Here is a 20,265-nt window from a genome sequence, read left to right as displayed (position 1 = left end):
ACGTGACCGTCAGCGAGGTGAAGGGCCACATCGCTCGACTCCGTCCGAAGAAGGCCCCTGGACCGGACTCCCTCGGGACTCCAGCACTGAAGAACCTGCCGGCTTGGGTGATTGTTGTCATCACCTGCCTCTTCAACTCCTGCGTGAGGCTGGCCCACTTCCCCGACACCTGGAAGCTGGCGAATGTCATACTCATCCCCAAGCCCGGCAAGGATCACATCTTCCCCGAGAACCACAGGCCGATCTCCCTCCTGCCTGTGCTCTCCAAGATGCTGGAGCGGATCATCCTGGCGAGATTCCCCGAGGAGTTCTTCTCTTCGATCAGGACTGAGCAGTACGGCTTCAGGCGGGGCCACTCCACCACCCTCCAGCTGCGGCGGGTCCTCAACACCATCGCTGGAGCGATGGAACGGAAGCACCACTCGACCTCAGTCCTGATCGACGTGAGCAAAGCCTTCGACCGGGTCTGGCACGAGGGACTTCTCTACAAGCTGGCGTCCTCCCCTCTACCCGGCTCGATCTACAGGCTCGTCAAGAGCTACCTGACCGCTCGCCGCTTCAGGGTCTCCGTTGGACGGGCGACCTCCACACCACGGCCAGTCTCTTCGGGTGTGCCACAGGGGTCGGTTCTCGGGCCGATACTCTACCTGTGGTACACCAATGACATACCCCTGGCGCCGAGAGTGCAGCTCTCGCTTTATGCAGATGATGCGCTCTTCACTGCCACCTCCGCCAACCTGAGGATGTCCAGGGTGTATGTCCAGCGGCAGCTGGACCTGTTGCTGCCGTGGCTGACGAAGTGGCGAGTCAAAGTCAACGCTGACAAGAGTGAGGCCATCTCCTTCACGAGGTCGAGGAGGCAGGACGATGGTCAACACCTCCACCTAGACGGGGCCGACGAGTGTAGGACTTTCGGCCTGGGGTGATTATGAGAAACTTACCCTCCGCAACAAACAATAGGGAACGTGGGTAGCTTTGAGTCTGCTGTCCCCAAAAGATTCCCTATAGGTAAATTGAAAAGATTTTGTGGGTAAGAGGGAAGTAGGGAAGGGGCGATATGGGGTGTTTGACACAGCAAGCTGGTCAAAAACTATGAATAGGATTAGGTACGGTACTGTACTTCCAAGAAGGACCTGAGCCCCAGAGCACTCCAGAGCAAGAGCAGGTATTAGATGGTTTTAAATCTAAGTTTGGGCTAGTTTAGTTACAAACACCGTGCTAAAAGTTGTATATTTGTGTTTAGTTGTGTCACCTCAGTTCAAGATACAAAAACAGTGGATATGTATAAATTGACCATCATAATATAATTAAAAATAGATATTATAGTTTTGTATATACATTATAGCTTTTATAGATAGGCTACTGCAGAAGGTGGGGCCACCATCCGCCTATTGTCACTATAGCTTTCATAAATCACAAACGTTGACGAATTAGTCTCACTTAATATGATTTCAAGGCTTGTTTACATAAGAATCCATCCACTCAATAGTACAAAAATATTATCCATACAACAGTATATTATATTATTACAGTGATACAATCAAATTTTATGTAAACGGTTAAGGCCATTTACCAAATAAAAATATAGGCATATGGCATATCAAAATGAAGCTTAGAGTGTGTAGATTTTGCCGAAAAGTATTGATATGGACGAACTCCCTAAGGGCTCTGCCCCACAGGCTGATTTTCAAAAGGCTACGCCTTGCATGTTTTGGAAGTTATTATTTGATTAATTTAGTGAACAACAGCTGGCCAATGCAATCGACAATATAGTTTTCCTACAGTCACACGACAAAGTTGGCTTCCTTGTACTGTTTATAGTACAGAAAGCTGCTAATTGCTGCATATTTATACTTTGCCGTACGGTTTATACTTTGCCGTACGGTTTATACTTTGCCGTACGGTTTATACTTTGCCGCACATCAGGATTCCAACGAAACAACACAAAACAGCGTGGTTTTATTATGCACGTAATCCGTGTACGCTTGGAAATAGGTTGGCAACACTTAAAGATAAAAATACTATGAGCAGCTGATTGACTATTATAACTACGATTTAACCTGTCATTTCGTGTTTATAGTTTCGGTATTTCTGAACTTTCTGGACTTTTCTTTTAAACGTTTTTAAAACATTCCTACGATCTTAATAAACAAGAAAATATCTTTAAAGCATTTTTTTTAGGCGCGGAAACCACTTCAAATTAGAAAAACATACGGAACTATATTCTCAAAACGCGGAGCACATTTCTTGCCGAGGAAAAATAGCGGAGTGATACGGACCGCGGGTACTACTTTCTCTAGGGCACCATTTGTGTCGCCAGCTGAACCTAAAAACGTGTTGTATAGTGTTTGAAAGACTAATTATTTATATGCTTTATAGTGACTGTAGGAAAAATATAATGTGTAACACGAGTGAAAAAGGCCTTTGCTGCACTCGAGATCATTCCGCACTCGCCTGCGGCTCGTGCGTAAACATTGCTCTCGTGTGCAGCAAAGTGCCACTTTCACCACTAGTTACACAAATAACTATTGTTTGTTTACATTTTTGTTTACTTATTTTATTATTTACTTTTACGTTCTTAAAAGAGTCGCGGTGAATGGACAGTGAAGCTATTTATAAGTGTTTGTTACAAGTGAGTAACTAAAGGTGTTCGAACCATGATGACTATGAGATTAACAAACCATGTATGTTGTTCGTTCCAAGAGTTTGTCACCGATCTTTAACAGATCGCAATTTCATTGAAAAGTATTAAAGATGTCGTGAAAGAGAGCTGCGTGTTCAGGTACAACCTCGGCCAACCTTAGGACGTAAGGTATGAAGGTTCCACTGCATTTAACATCCTTTCACATGAAAATTTCTCGAACTTGGGCCCTTTAAATGAAATATAAAGTCAAAGTTGATTAAATTAATTTAATGGTGGTTTCTGTTCACCCGTGAATTCACGGGGGTACATTCATTCAGATAATTTAAACAAGAGACGTAGTATAAAAATAATGATAGGCCTACTTTAATTAAATTACAGTCTGGTGTAAGGTAAACAAAAAACTGCAGTGTTTAAAATAATGTTTACCTAAAAAAACTTCTGGTAGTGTCCTATTTACAAGCAAATACAAAGTGAAAGTAAATAACAATTTGTTATGTAAAACCCAGATAAACACTAAGTATAAAATACGAAATTAAAAACTAAACCAATGTAACAAGAGACAAGTATGTTATAAAAATGTGTTTAAAATATAATCGTATATATTAATTAACAGTCTGGTGTATTGGTACAACAAAATATTAAAATTAAACTTGTAACTGCAGTGTTTAAATGATCAATTACTACAAAAAGGCTTCTAGTGATGTAGATATTTACAATCAATAAAAGAAATTTACAGTTTGTTATATACAAAATCAGAAAATTCAGTTGGATGGAATTAAATGCCCCTATGCATTTCATTCAACAATTAATTAATGTTATTTGCAATTTAATAATTGGAACACACAATTCAATATTGTGCATTTCCAACAAAAAATATGTTGGATGGAATTAAATGTACTGTTGTTATTAGGTGAAATAACACAGAACAAGTAAGTATCAAAATTAAAATTTACGGCCAAAATTTAGCGTACGCAGCCAACGAAATAAAGAATTCAAGTTAAAATTACTACAAGTATTTTGCATTTAAAGGTTTCGTAATACAGTAAAGTTAAATAGACACCTTCTAGTGATGAAATGCACTATTTTGTATTGTTTTACTACCTTACACAAACATCTGTTACTTTTATATTTAGTGTTCGCGGCCAACGAAATAAAGAATTCAAGTTCAAATTACTACAAGTATTTTACATATAAATGTTTCGTAATACAGTACTGTTAAATAGGTACCCTCTAGTGATGAAATGCACTATTTTTTATTGTTTAACTACTGTACACGAACATCTGTTACATATTTAGCGTTCGCGGCCTAAGAAATAATGAATTCAAGTTCAAATAACTGCAAGTATTTTACATTTAAATTTGTCATAATACAGTACTAAAAACCACTATCATATACAGTATTAAAAGAAGCATAAAAGATTTATTATATGTAGTAAGAATTTGAGTATTTTTGAATCTAAAATTTTGAAACAAAAATAGGTTTATTTGGGGCGGATATCCACCACCCGTAGACACCATCACTTCCTGAGTCGTTAATGCCAAAGATTACAGCAGTATTATAATCCAATAGTAATGTATTTCCTAGAAGGTTGGCTCCAATGATATTTGCCCTGTTTCCTGTGTCGACGACCCTGTCCACCACCCCACAGGTATTTCCGGGAGATTCCTGGGATTTAGTGGGTAAAGCGCAAGCTCAGGTCAGGTACCTACTCCCGAGAAACCTACCCTTTACACCACATAATAGGGGCAGCCCAGGCCGAGTCAGGGGCAGCCCAGGCCGAGTCAGGGGCAGCGCAGGCCGAGTCAGGGGCAGCCCAGGCCGAGTCAGGGGCAGCGCAGGCCGAAAGTCCGTTTCCCGGGGCCGACATCCCATGGAAGCGCCGGGTGAAGTACCTCGGCGTCCTGCTGGATCAGCGACTCACCCTGACTCCCCACGTCGAGAGGGTCTGCGACCTCGCCAGGAAAGGTCTTGGCGCCATCCGCCCGCTGCTCAGGTCACGGAAGTTGTCGACGGCTGCAAGAGTCCGACTCTACACGGCCCTGCTTCGGCCTGTCCTCACGTACGCAGCCCCTGCATGGTACCACCTCACCTGCAGAACCGCTAGACGGAGGCTGCTCGTCGTCCAGAGCAAGGCTCTTCGGCAGGCGACAGACTCACCCTGGTACGTGAGGAACTCCGTCATCAGGGACTCCACAGCAGTGACAACTCTCCGAGACTTCGTCGACGGCCTTCGAGCAAGACTTGAAGAGACGGCGGATGTTTCTCCGTGGGAACACATCAGGGACCTGGTCGCTGAGGATGTTCCGCAGCTCCGCCCCCAGATCAACGAGTAACCCACCAGGAACGACGTTGACGTCTACAGGTAGCTGAGCTACCAGGGCTTGGACCCACAGCAGACCGGAAGTATATGCTCCCAGCGAGCAGGCACTTCCCCCAGACGTGGCGCTAGTCGCCACAATCATATGAACTTGGACTTGGACTATTGAGAATTTCGCTATCATCACGGTAAAGATCAAACTTTTCCATCAGAAGCACATTTTATTGTTCCCTTTAATCAACATTTATATCAAATTATAATACTGGCTAAACATTTTTTTTTTTTTTTTTTTTTTTACTTTATGACATAGAAATGTAATGTCTTCTCTTTAGAAGAGTGTTTATAGTTTAAGATAATGTGTATTAATATTATCTAAATATACACATTCCACATATACATGCCACATTTCCGTATCCTTAAATTGAACACATTTACATTATTGTTTCAAAATTATACAGCTTCAAGTATGTTAAACTATTACCTTATGTATGCTATGTATTGTGTATCATGTATTAGGCCTATGTATTGTGTACTATGTATTAAGCCTTATATATTATGTATTAGGCCTTTGTATTGTGTATTATGTATTAGGCCTAATGTATTATGTATTAGGCCTACCTGCGGAAGATGCCAGACGCCTTATCCTTAATGCCATCCTTAAGGACGGAGAGAGCCCCTAGAGCTCCAAGTCCTGGCATTGCTGTCCTTATCCCTTCACCATCGCTAGGCACTCCTGGTCCTGGAATATACCATCAATTCTAGTATAGGTTGATTAAGGATACACAATATGAGCTACATAAGTACTTAGACCAAGAATAAAATTATATGACACATACTTTCTCATATTAGCTTGTCAACAACCCTTATCATGGGTAAGCGGTGGGAGTAACTATGATTTCTTCGGAAATATTATAAAAGTTTTTTTGAAATGTGGGTTATACAATTTTACTAAATTGAATAAAAACCGTTTGAGCCGTTTCTATACGATTTTCTGTTACTAATGGGTTTTCGTGGTAAAATCACGATTAAAAATACAAATTTCAATATAATTTCTTAGAAGTTGTCACAGTTTCTCCGTGTTTTACATCAGTATGAAACGATGTCCTTTTAAAAGGACACTTGGTTTTACTTAAGAAAACGCCTCTTTTACCCTGGGTTTTAGGAGGATAAAAAAACTACCCGAAGATGCTTTGGATTAGTACATACAACATTTAATCAAAGTTTGACCACAAATGTGATCTTTAGCTCTGTACATATCCACAAATACATATATATACAAACACACATACACTCACACATTTTTTTTTGCTCAGAGGACACAAAACTGGTATATCCACACAACTCAAACTTGAGAATTTTTACGGAAACAATACTTTCCCCATAATTATGTGAAGGTAAAAAAATAACATGTTATTTATTATTTTATGAAAAAAGTTACTCTTGATTATGAAATATAAAACGACGTTTATCTGGTGAGATGTAAGCTACTAATTAATATCTAAATAAACATGATATGTACATTAGATAAGCGTATAAAAACATACTTTATTTTGTTATAACTCTGGAAAAATAACCAGGCAGGTAACGTAAATGTAACGAAGAAATACAAAAATAAGGATAAAATATAATTAAGTTTTAACTAGCTTCAGAAACTTGAAAAATGTATGATAAGTAATGTACCTTCATTTACAGTTTCATGTAACTTAAGACAAGGAAAATTAACTATCATTATAAATAAAAAATTTTATTCACTAGTCCTACTTATGTTTATATTAGTTTAGTTTATATTATTAGCTCCAATTAGTTATTTTAGCTTTATATTTTAGGTAATACATTTTAGCTTATATCTATTTTAGACTATAGCTGTATAGCTAATTAGTTTAGTTTTTATTAATTCAATGTATGTGTGAATACAGAATTATTGCACGTGCTACCCCAATATAATTTCTTATAAATAACGTCTATTTTGTGTTTGTTTATATTACTTTTGGGTCCAAGACGTTTGATAAAACATTTTTTGAACGTCCATCTTTGACACTCGTATTATACAATTAATTAAATCTTGATTTTAAAACATCCAGTTAAGTTTTGTACTAAAAAACCTAGAAAACCCAAGATGCTATGTTTTATGGTAAATAAATCAGTTTGAGGGATAAAATCACAATAAAACAGTTGTATTTGGCTACATCAATAATTTAGATAATGTGTTAAAAAAATATCTATGAACTTTAATATTTTTAGTACTCGACCAACACTATTTCCCCGTATGATTTTCAATGGAAGACCCCATTACTCAATACCAAAACTATAGTGTACTATCATTGACTATTGGATACAGAAGTTGTTGTATTAATAGCCAAAGGTACTATCTACCCGTTAAAAAACTGTGCAGTGTAGTATTAAGGGAATATGAAGTAGGATAAGTTTCAAAATTGTTTTCCACATAATTTTTTTTAGGTTTACAAATTATTAAAAAAATAGTGAAAATAGTCATAAACCACTAGTTATTTTTTCTGATAACATTTCCTTTGTAAAAAGAGCTAAAACCGCTATATTAATGTGTTATGTCAATTGTTAATTTTTAACAATTTAATGTAACAAAATGAACATTTAAAAATTGCTTAGAAATCATTACATTTTGAAGTTTTAAACCTGATTAATGGGTGCTTATTCACAATTAATTTATAATAAAACTTTTTAAAATCACGATTTGAAAAAGAACAAAAACTCTAAAGTCAGATTCTCTCTAATTTTCATTGCAAAGAACTAAAAAGTTTTGTTTTGGAGTATTGATTTTGCGAATTCATTTGGCAGATTCTGGTGGGTGTGCCTGGGAAATTCCCTCCCCCAAACCTTAACTCCTTCCACCCTTTAAATGTTGAATTAACATTTTAAAACATATCTTATAATTCAAAGTCATTGTAGTAGAATGCCCACCAATTTATATATATATATATATATACATTCATCATACATAAGAGTTTGCAGGCATGCCTTTGTATTATTTTTTCTGATATTAATCAATCAATCAATTATTGGTAACTTTGCATACTAATTTTTAAGACCTTATCCCCCCTTTTCAAATTAGCCTAACCATTGCTTTTAATGTGGGGCAGGGCATAATTCAACTGGGTTGAGTATGAAATTTAATCATATGTCAGAATGCAAACCAAGTTAAGGATTGAACTGTGAAAGATATTGAAAAAAAAAAACTTCAAAAAGTCAGGCAATTCGATATAAAATAATGCAACTTTGAAATCATTATGAATAATAAAACTATTCAGTTGTTATTGGAATAGATAAGTTTGTATTGGTTTAGTAATATAATTTTGTTATTAAAATAATTATATATTTTCGTTATTTATTTTTAAGTCAGATTAATGTAGATTTTATAATGGGAACAAACGAAACCCTAACTCGTGAATGTGCAGCATCACCTAAAAATAATAGAACTAATAAAAAAGCTAAGATTAACACAAAAATGAATATTGTATTTCTGTTGTTTCCACTACAAAACTTAATCAGTTCATCCAATCTAATGGGTTCGTCTTTAGGGAACTGTAAATTACCATAGTGATCATCTACTGTTTCATCATTTAGTTGATATATTATAGATTGAGTGCTTAAATCCCTTAGACGAAATATGACTTTGTTTTAAAATTTTGATCAATCGCCTAAAAACTAAAACTACATATATTTGAATGGTTTGTAAACCCGCATGATTATACCACTCCAAGGAAGTCCGAAGGAAGGTTGTATTCTTTAGTTTGATTTTTATTGTTCTTTATTAGGTAAATAATTTGCCTACTACTTTAGTTTTTTTTTAAAGAAATTAAAATTTTGTATCTCACACCTCTTGGCTTTATAGATATTAAAATCACTAAACGCAGAACTTTTAGTTCATCCAAACTACTGTTTGATTATGGATACAAATTCTTAAAACTTTAAGATGATTTATAACTGCTTTGTGGGGTTTTTAAAATTAATCAAAACAACAGATTTTTGTTTATTTCATAGCAGGCAATCTAAGCATGCTACCTTTTAAGCAAAACTTATTTAACATTAAATTTTCCCAAAAAATGTTCCTTTTTATTAGTACTGTCCATGAATATAAAGTAAAATAATTCAGCACGAATTTAGCTTAGTCTCCAGGTTTGCTATGAAAGGAGCATCTCTAAAATATAGGCTTGAAATATTGTAAAAACTATAGACACAACAAATTTATAACATTCTTATCTATTAAGTTGGATTAGAAAATTTAAAAATGTTGTGGTTTATTAAAAATCTCTATAGCTGTTTTTTTTTTTTTTTTTATAATATGTCATTTAGGGATACTATTCTACCTGAAGATAGAGGGCTTTTAATTTTGGATATTTTTATTGATTTGGTTAACCTATCAACACGTGGTCTAATTGTGAGACTTTTTGAACGTTTTAAATACGTATAAAAATTTCTACCATTGATGAATTTTATATGAAAGGATGTAAAAAAAGTTATAATTATTTCAAATACTTCATGTGTCTCATCTATTTTAAATGACTTTTCCACTAAGATTTATCAGTATAAATCATCATTGTACTGTACTTGGCTTACCCCTTACTCTGATTATTATTTTTAGCGAATTTCCCTATAGGGAAGTAGCTATTACCGTAGGTCTCATGGTAAGACTTAGATTGTAAAAAATAATCTAATAATCTAATAATAATAATTAATCGGCCCGGGACCGATTTACTTTTTCATTTTGATGTCCCCAGAGGCCAAAAACACCACTCGTTCAAATTTTTATATATGTATATATATATATATATATATGTATATATATATATATATGTATATATATATATATATATATATATATGTGTGTGTGTCCGTGAACACGATAACTTGAGTAATTTTTATCCGATTTTGATGAAATTTGGTTTGAAGGTGTAAGGCGGGATAAACTTGAATGAGTTCGCGATCCAGCATGATCGGACCATGGGAACAGGGTTTTGTGGGGGGTTTTATGGGGTAAAAATTGGTTTTTCTCACTTTTGACCCTCAAAACACAAAATTTCCCAATTTTTCTCTAAACCTTCTTAAAGAGCTTAAAAAAACAAACAATTCAGTATATCAAAGTGTTTTTGTACGGTTATTGGTTACGGAGAAAACTAAAAAAATGGTAAATTTAAAATTCCCATGTTATTCTTATGGAGGATATTGTAAAATGTTGTAGTTTGCTTGTTTATGGATATATTTTGATCAAACTTGGCAAATATATTCATTTTATACTAAGCAATAATTATTTTACTTAAAACACACACTTTATTAGTTTCCTTGTAGCAGCAAACCTAGGTACTCATTAAACCTAATGTTATTTAAATAGATCAATTGGAAATCAATTCAGCCAAATGGAAATTCGCTTAGGCGTCAGGTTTGCTGCGGCGGGGGTATTTTTTACTCTAAGGCTTGAGGTGAATACGAGCAAAAATTTTGATGAAAATAAACAAAGTAATGTAAGTGTTTTGAAGTTAATTTTTCAGTAATAATAGATTATTAGGGACATTTTAAATCACGACTAGAAAAAGCCCTAACAACATTGTTTTTACTTTCTCCCTCATACACAGTATATGGAGAAAGTATTGTGTTCGTCAAAAGTTTCTACTTTGAGCTCTGAAAATATCCCCACTGTACCCCAAAAATACCTTATGGAAATATCTACATTATTTAATAGGATAGCTATGTTTTCAAAGTCACGTCTAAGGTCAATTTTTTTAATTTAGTTATGGTTTATAATTATGGAATCACAATTTCTTTTACTTGAATTTTCTAAATGCTGTTTTACCTTTATGATAATAAAAAATCGAATTTTACAAAATCAGCTCAAAATTTTTTGAATAATATGTAGTATGCTGTAAAAGTTAGAGATCACAAGAGTTTGATAAAATTTATTTTTTCAAGATGCTATTTTGAAATTTATATAATTTCTTAGATTGTAGTTTTTGTTTAAGGATTTCATTTTCGAAAGTATGTTTAATGTAGTAAGTTTTGTTAAATGGAATTAACATTAATCAAACCCAAATTAAAACGACCGAAACGATTGACACTTGCAGTTCTTATAATTAGTTCGGAGTTATTAATTTGTAGGCTGCTGTTAGAAGATAAATATTAATAATTAAAAATATCTATATATTTTATGAGGTTTATCATGGAATTGCAAATGGGTTTTCTACATTTAAAAAGCCAATGAATTCTAAAATCGTAAGATTCATTATACTGTATTTCCTGTAATTCTTTCGAATGCTTTTGCATAAAATTCAGCATGCACACCATAGACACCAAGTGTAATGTAGTTAATAATCAAACCAAAATTAAGTACGCTACTTAATATATTCTTTAGGGTGCATGCAACCAATTAATTACAATGACAGTGTAAAATATTATTACACTAAATCTATAACAAAAGTTGCCTGCTACTGTTGATTAATAAACTTTTTTACGAAGATAATATTTGTAAAAAGCAATCAATTTTTAATTTTACAAAAAAACCTAACATAAATTATAAAAAAATTATATCAAAGGACTGTTATTAAATAATTTAAAATATTACAAAAAAGATTACTAAACGATAAATTTGTAATGTTAAAAAATATATTTACGCTGTGAACTAACTTTAATTAACTTAAATATATATATATTTCATATATTACATTCCTCATTGTTCAGTTATAAATATTTTTTCTAGATTGTACCTAAATGAAAAAAACTTAATAAATGTATTTTAAAATGCATTATCATTTACTACAATACGTTATTGGCATGCACAGTTTACTTCAAACACACATAGATACACTACCTTATTGGCAACACAATGAAAAACATTTCACCTAAAAACGGAAACACTCGAGTAACACACAATGGGAAATTCTGCAAAAATAAAACGAATATTTACCCTGGCCGCACGTACGGCGTCGCGACCAAAGCCGGTGTGGAGGGGTTTCAGCTCCGGCAACGCCGCGCCGGCCCCGCGTCCTGCCTTCTGATTGGCCCAAGGCGGCGAGTACGCGCCTAGCCAGCCAATCAGAAGCGTGGGCGTTCCTGTGTACTGGACCGGGTGTAAAATGTGCCACTGTTTTTTGTTTGTAGGTTTGCCCGGTTTCCGAGTTTTCCGCCGACGGAGTGTATTATGGAAATGCGAGGGGGGAAGGGGGGGGGGAGAACCGGGTAAAGGACCAGGATATTACTGATATTTGTACTAGGCATATCAGCTAAGTTTCTTGGATTATTAGAATCTTATATTGTGTTTAAGTTAGGGTGTTAAGTAGTTCAAATTATGTTTGAGTCAATATTAAACAGAATATTGATAATCAATGAGGGTAAAAAATTCAATTGAATAAAATAAATGCTAAAACATTAATATACATGTATTTGTTTATTCTATCTACGCCAGTGTTAAGTTTTTTTTGAATGAGGACTGTCCAAACGCTGGTTTTGTTATAATTTGACGTCTACCTGTTTTTGGAAAGCATAATTAATTAATATCCCAATGACAAATGTCATCTGGGTCTAGTGACAATCTCGTTTGGAATCGAACCAGCGACCTTCAGATTTGTAAGGGAACACTAAGACCACTCGGATACCCAGACAATTTCGAATGGCATAATTAATAGATTTTTTAATAATTGATACAGTATTAACTACAGAATATCAATCTCACTAATATCAAAATGTTAAAGATGTTATGTTTTTGTAACTATGTTAAACTGCAATTCACGTTAAAACTGTTGCACAAATTAAGCTGAAGATGTGCAGTAATACAACAAATATAACACAGATAAACATACAATAGACCTAATTTTTATTTTGATACTTGTACTATGACACCACCCCACTTGCTTCCAAAATTATTGCCATGTTATTCTTATGAAAACTTTGAATGCATATTATAGTTTAGCATGTAGTTTTAAACAATCTTTAAGTAACTATGTTTCTCGATATAAATTAAGAGTGTATAAATTTCTATGCTATTTAATAAGATGAATATTTTTTCCAAAAGAAAATTGTAATAGTTTAAAAAAGCCTAAGTATGGTTTTCTGTAAAATCTATATATTGAGCTACAGGTAAATAGACTTCACTGTTTAAAAGTCAGGGTAAAACATGTTTTTTCTTAAGCTGTTAGATAAGATTTTGTATCTATTTAGTTTTAATAGGGGTTTTAAATTCACTTTAGAGTAAGAGTCTTTTCCATACTGAATCGTATTTAATTCTTCTTTCATTTTGCCTGTTTATATATTCTACTATTGTTATATTTTCTATTTATAATGTTATTATTATATTTTGCCATACTTGTTTCCTATTATATTGTTATTAATATTGTTATCCATTATATTTTGTTATGTTATATTGTTATATTTTATATGAACATATTAAGGTTTTTTCCTATTCATTGTTATATTTGCCTTCAAGCTGTCTTTTAAATGCCTACAGACATATTTCTGTCCGACAGCATTGAAGTCCGGGAACTTAAAAACCTAATATCTAGTTTTGGTCTTCACACTGCAATTAATGAAATCACTAGGCCTAATGTCGCAGCTGGAAGTGTAAACAAAGGTACCTGCTTGGACAATATTGTGACCTCAGTACACCCAGATAGATGGGAAGCCTCAGTTATACACACTCCTGTCTCTGATCATAATGCGGCCTTTCTGTCAATGAACATCGAGTCATATTCTAAATCTAATCCAATTTCTTTACCGAGAAAAGTTACTAGGAAATTAAATCCTCAGAATTCCTTAAAATTCTTATCCAACCTTAGTCAGTTGAATTGGTTTGAATTATATGACCATAGCCTAGACTTAAATGCTAAATTCAAAGTGTTTTTTGACAAACTGTTGTGGGCCTTAAATGGTTCGATTCCCTTGAAAACTACTGTCGGTTTTAACAACAAACCTAACAAAAGGTGGTATCATCAAGGACTTGTAAATATGAAAAATGAGCTGGACCGGCTATATTTTTTGTTTTGTAATGCAGGGACTGCTGAAGTTAAAACTAAGTACAACTCATTAAAGTTGCAGTACCGCAAAGAAATCAAGAAAGCCAAACTTGACCATAACAACAGTTTACTGCTAAACTCTAGTAATATTTCTAAAACATCCTGGTCAATCATTAATGAAATAAGCAACTGTAATAGTAAGCCTTTGTCTATTCCTGACTGCCTAACTGCCGATGGACTGAACTCCTACTCTGTCGACTGTGTTGAAAACCTGAGAAGTAATGTTCCCGCCTCTTCAAATGGTCCTGAGCAATATCTTAGAAATTTGACCTCTTGCAACGCTCTTCCGACTATTGAGGACAACAATGCTTTTAGGATTGGACTATTTACTGTAGAAGAGGTGTATGCAGCCATCAACAGTCTTAACAATAGCTCTTGTTTAGATATTTACGGAATTAATGTCCCCATCTTGAAGTTAGCTTCTAGTTACATAAGTGAAGTTTTGACTTACCTATTTAATCTTTGTATAACACAAGGCTGCTACCCAAACAAGTTCAAGATTTCTAAGGTTATACCAGTCCATAAAAAAGGGCCTAAAAATGTCATTGCTAACTATAGGCCTATATCTATTATCCCTGCAGTGTCGAAGGTCTTGGAACATCTCGTACATCGTAGATTTTCTCAGTATCTTGAGGATAGTAACCTTTTAGCAAGTAGTCAGTTTGGCTTTAGGCCCAAACACAGCACTGTCCAAGCAACCCAGGCACTGATATCAAATTGCTTTCAAAGTTTAGAGGCCAAAAGTGGTATAGTGTTCAGATCGTACGACATGTCTAAGGCCTTTGACACAGTGGCTCATGATCTCCTTGTGAATAAGCTTTCTTGCTATAACCTTGATGATGTTTTGGTTAGGTTCTTTCAATCTTATCTTAGTGACAGATGGCAAAAAGTCTATCTAAATGGCACTTATTCTAGTCCTGTTCGAGTGCCCCACGGAGTGCCCCAAGGCTCTATATTGGGCCCTACCCTGTTTATACTGTATATAAATGACTTACCTTGTAATATTAATGACTTATCTGTAAAAAGCTTTCTTTTTGCTGATGACTTGGCCTTGTGTGTACGGGGTAACTCTTTGAATGATGTTACAGACACATTGGACACAAAATCTGCTGTTATTAACGACTGGTGTAATGCAAACAAGTTATGTCTTAATGCTGATAAGACTCAGGACCTGACTATTAGTCTAAGCAGTAATGGTAATGATGTAAACACTCTGAAGTTTTTGGGTTTTCATTTGCAGTCAAACTTGAAGTGGTTTTCACATGTAGATTTTGTAGCATCTAAAATTGTAAAAGGCATATTTATGATAAGAGCACTTAGGTCCACTGTTTCAGATGATGTCCTTATTTGTATATATTATGGCCACATTCATAGCTATTTGTCCTATGGTACCTCACTGTGGGCCAACAGTTTTTATGCTAACAGGCTGCTTTTTACTTTACAAAAGAAGGCGGTGAGGTTAATTTGTAGTGTGAATAGAAGAACACATTGTAAGCCCCTTTTCGTGAGTCTTAACATTCTCTCATTTCCATCCTTGTATGTTTTGGCAAGTTTGTTGTATGTAAAAGAAAACATTTCTCACTTTGAAAAGATATCTGATGTTCACAACTATTGTACTAGATCTAAAGATAATCTGTCTACACTAAGGCATAAGTATACAGCCACTCAAAATAGTTTTGAGTACCAAGGTGTTAAAATGTACAATTTCTTGCCTGCATCCATCAAAAACCTGTGTGTTTCAAAATTTAAACATGTTTTAAAAACTACTCTAACCCAGGCTTGCCTGTATAAACATGAAGAGTACTTTGGTTTAGAGTTTTAGTTTTAGTTGCCATCTTGATTGATTGTTTTCTTTTTCTTTTGACGATTGTCATGAACTTTGTACTCAGTTTTAACGACAATAAAGCATTTCATTTCATTTCATTTCATTTCATATTTTCTTGTAAGCTGATTAATTTTTATACGTTTTATCACATATCTATGTATTTGACCAATGGAGTGAATACATAATTAAATAAATATTGTAATTCAAACCCCAAACTTTATTTAAATATAATTTTTATCAAACCAAGCGTTACAGAAGTTTCAATTTTAAATTGAAAGATAGATGCATAATTATTTCATATATCTCAAGACCACAAGGTTCTATTCCGCATCCTCTCCCCGTTGCAAAACACGGGCACAACAGCTAGTAATTAATACGAAATTAACACAAATCTTTCTATCACTAACAAGGTTAGTTAGTAAAACTGTTTAAATCACATTTTTGTGGCCCTGTTTGTACTTTAACATGGGGATTAAATGTTTGCTTTCCGGAAATGTATGATCAATTAAAAAATATAGTTATGATTTATGAAACAAATTTTATTCTTTGTACGTTAGAAAACGCTCAATGTGTCTCAATACATGTGAAGTACACACATGTAAGTGGGGTATACATGTGTAGTGTTTTTAGTTAACATTCCTCATTCAGTTGGGATAAAATAGATTATCTCAATACTTAAATAAGGCAGGATAGGCAGCTTAAAACAGTTAAGTAAAATTATTTGAATGTCCTTTGTTTTACACAGATATTTAAAGGATTATTTAAAAGAAACACGCGTTTGCAGTAAGAACCTAAACAAAAATAAAATATATTTATTTAAATGGCGTTTCTATTGTTTTATACTCTTGAATTGTTAATCAAAATGCTGTAAATAATGGATAAGATTATGATTTGAGTACAAGAGATTAAATATATTAACGATTCCGTTAGTAGTGAAGTTTAATCAATAGAAAAACAAAATTTAATTAATTTGTTTACAGAATAGAATACATTTAAATAGAACACATTTTATGAAAGAAATTTTCGTAGTATTCTACAATAGTTTTGTCGACGCATTCTCTTTCAATCGTGTGATGCACTTTTTAATTAATTATAGCTCGTAATTGAACTGAAATTGAATGCCATACAATTAAGTTATTGTTTTCCATACGCAATTATCGATTAATTATGCTCTAATATTGTGCAATAAATTATTTTCAGCAACCATAATAGAACAATCAGACTCTGAAAACATTAATTTAAATTTCAATGCCTGCTTTGTGTCAAAATATTTAATCTTTCTGTACAAAAATAACACTGCAGAGTTTTTTTAAGTACAATTAATTGCTTATTAAACATTATTCTTATACATTTGAGTTCTCAATTAATTAATCTTATGGACAATTTTCTTGAACGGACGTCTTCTCTATATTTTATGTATTTATATTTGAAGTAGAAGCAGAAAACTAAAAGGACCAATTAGAACTATTATTTGTATAATGCTTGACTTCTGGTATATAGTCAAAGATAATACTGTTCAAATGTTCCAAATAGCTTTATTTTGGTTAATATTACTACATTTATTTATGATTACTTAATACTAAACTCCACCCTTCCTCTAGTATTAAAAAATCTGCAGGTAAACGAAAAGTGTAATTAAAATCTATAATTTCATACAGGTGGTACTTGTGTGTTTTTTTTTCAAGGTAAACATACATACCCCCACAGCAGCAAAAAAATATGAACATGCGAATTTCTATTTATTTGATTTGATTTAAACGTTTCCTTTAACATGTTATATTCATTCCAAATTTAAATGACACAAAATTTTTGAGTACCCATAACGAGCTACAGCGAATATAAATTTGATCAAAATGTATAAATAAACAAGTAAACTACGACGGTTTAGGTTTTTTTTTTCATAATAATAACATTGGTATTTTTAAAGTACATTATTTTGTAGTTTTCTTCGTAACCTTTGACAACGAAATATACCAAATTATTAGTTTTTAGGTCTATACGATGGTATTGAAAATGGGGCGTTTCCATGTATAAAAACTGAACATTTTTTTAAATTTAAAACCCCATGACACCCCTTCCTATGACCTGATCTTTCTGGTTCACGAACTTATTCAAGGTTTATCCTGCCCTACATATTCATGCCAAATGTAATCAAAATTGGACCGTAATTTCTCAAGTTATTGTGTTCACAGTCACCCAAATATAAAAAAAATATATAAATTAGTTTATCTCAAGGGGGGTGGGATTTAGCTCCTGGAATTAAATATTACCATGCCACCTATGGTAACACCTTATTCCCTATATCGGAAATTTGCTAAAACTACTAAACCAATTCAGCTGACTTGTACTCGGGTTGGTCATGAACCTAGTATACAACAAAATACCCTCGGCTTACGCCCCGTGTACGTTTAAATGTTTTTTTTTTTAAGTGAGAGAAACGTTCTACTATATGAATTACATATTCAATTTTAATCTATGATGTTTTACAGAATTAAATGATCATAAAATCATTGTTTCTTCTTGTCCAATAAATGTACCCTAATGTGTATACGTTTCATGAACGCGTTTGAAACCATCATATCTAATCTCAGCCATTATACAGTATATAGATACATTTGCTCTTTGATAGATTTAAAATACCTCACATTCATGATTGTATTTATTGCTTAATTTGTAGTAACTATTGCAGTAAAGAATTATTTTGTGGCTTACGCTTTATCAAATTTCAACATTTGTATGTTGAACGTTTATTTGTATAAAAACGTTCAAAAAAGGTTTGGACGGCCTTCCCAAAAAAGCGTTTGATTCGAAAACACTCTCCCTCTTTATATGATTTGGAGAAAAAGCTCTAAGAGAATTATATAACAAAAACCAAGGCAACGAAATGAACATAAAACCGATCGAAAAGCTTTTAGTTAACCATAATTTTGTTTTCTAGAAACAAAAGATAAAATAGGAAAATATTACACTTACAACATTTTTTGACAAAATAACTCAGCCCACGGATGAGGGTGAGCCCCGTTGAAAGGGGTTTCCAGACCATTGCGTGCAGACTGCTATGCTGTGGGTGTTTTGGCGGGAGCGGGGGCGCGTTTTGGCGGCAACTGTACTAGACTTCATTAGAGGCCTATTTGCATGACGTTTGATGTACACGCGTTTATTGAAACCTACCAGTGCCCCCCCCCTTGAAACCTGTGTTATAGACCTCTTATTGTTTCACACTGGTCCCTCTCAGAGATTCTTTGTGTTACTTTTCAAAACTTGAAACAATGCGAGTTTTAGTAACAGTGTGCGTAATGTGACAACGCATAACACACCTTTTCAAACATGTTTGGTTTCGTGGATTACTGTGTGGATATTGTTTTAAGGGGATGGCTTAGTAACTAAACGAGTTGTGTAAATGTTTTAGTTGATTATTAGAACGTTTGATTGCTTTAACTAGTTATTGTTTATGTAGAACTGTCTAGGTTATTGGAGAGTGAAGTTAAATAAAAATTTACATTTATTCTGAGCAGAATGGCATTCGTGCTATTTGATGCAACAGTTCAACATTTAATATTTATGCTTAAATATGGTTATTTATCGTGTGTTTATATGACAGCAATAATGAGGTGTGTCACCTATAAATTACATTAGCATCTACACAACTTAACATATAAAGTGTTGTGTAATGGAGAGTTAGAGTGGATAGTATAATCTACTTTTATACTACCGCACTTATGGTACTGTAATGAGAAATTACGAAAGTAAAAATAGCACATATAACATAGTTTCTATACATATTTAATTTCGTCATTTCTTCCCCTGATTCTGTTTGAAAAAGAACTAAAAGAGTTAAAAGAAACACCATTTTTACTGAACCTAAAAGTGTCTTGAATATTTTTTAAGAAGCATCGCCATGAACTATTTCGTGTAAAAAGATGGAATAAAGTAACAACGAAAATTGGCTTAGTTCAATAATATCGATCATCCAAAGAAAACATACTATGTTAGGTAGTATTTTATTGTTGAGATATAAAATATCTATGATGGTTTTCCCACCCTCAATCATGCGAAATGACTAGATCAGCTCACAGAATAAATTATTGCATTTTATCTGTAAAACATATCTACATTTGTTAATAGTTCAATCCAAAAAGACCTCTCCTGGGATTTTTTCCGAAAAGTTTCTCTTAAGATTGACCAAATGGAAACGGTATGGTCCGTGTTCCGATATAGTAACCTACTTCAAAACGATGAATGAAGTACATGTACCCACAAAAAGACTAAATGTAATTTTTGAGTGATAATTGAAGAAAATAATAAATAGAAGTGATAATTGAGTTAACAACATGTGTACTTATCTAAATCGTTTGGGATATTTGTTTAGATAGATGCCTTAAATCCTTGGTAATCTTTTTTTGTTCAAAATATAAAAACTGTTTGCATCACGACGAAAATTATAAC

At 33.8% G+C, this 20,265-nt stretch overlaps 1 protein-coding gene across 1 annotated transcript in view; it reads right to left on the bottom strand.

Annotated features, from left to right (window-relative positions):
* LOC128986852 (vesicular glutamate transporter 1) overlaps positions 1 to 11,911 on the bottom strand; it is an 88,995-nt gene extending 77,084 nt beyond the window's left edge. The window contains exons 1-2 of the mRNA XM_054407423.1: positions 11,798 to 11,911; positions 5,581 to 5,701 (exon numbers count right to left, since the gene is read on the bottom strand). Coding sequence (XP_054263398.1) covers positions 5,581 to 5,660 — 80 coding nt within the window. The 5' untranslated portion in view covers positions 5,661 to 5,701; positions 11,798 to 11,911. The remainder of the gene's footprint in view (positions 1 to 5,580; positions 5,702 to 11,797) is intronic.
* Between the last annotated feature and the right edge of the window lie 8,354 nt (positions 11,912 to 20,265).

Source organism: Macrosteles quadrilineatus, unplaced genomic scaffold, assembly GCF_028750875.1.
Source record: "Macrosteles quadrilineatus isolate MER2022 unplaced genomic scaffold, UCM_ALF_1.0 Scaffold_2__2_contigs__length_208266976, whole genome shotgun sequence".
Taxonomy (NCBI): domain Eukaryota; kingdom Metazoa; phylum Arthropoda; class Insecta; order Hemiptera; family Cicadellidae; genus Macrosteles; species Macrosteles quadrilineatus.
The sequence above is the reverse complement of the archived record's forward strand: the minus strand, read 5'-3'. Positions and strand labels throughout refer to the sequence as shown.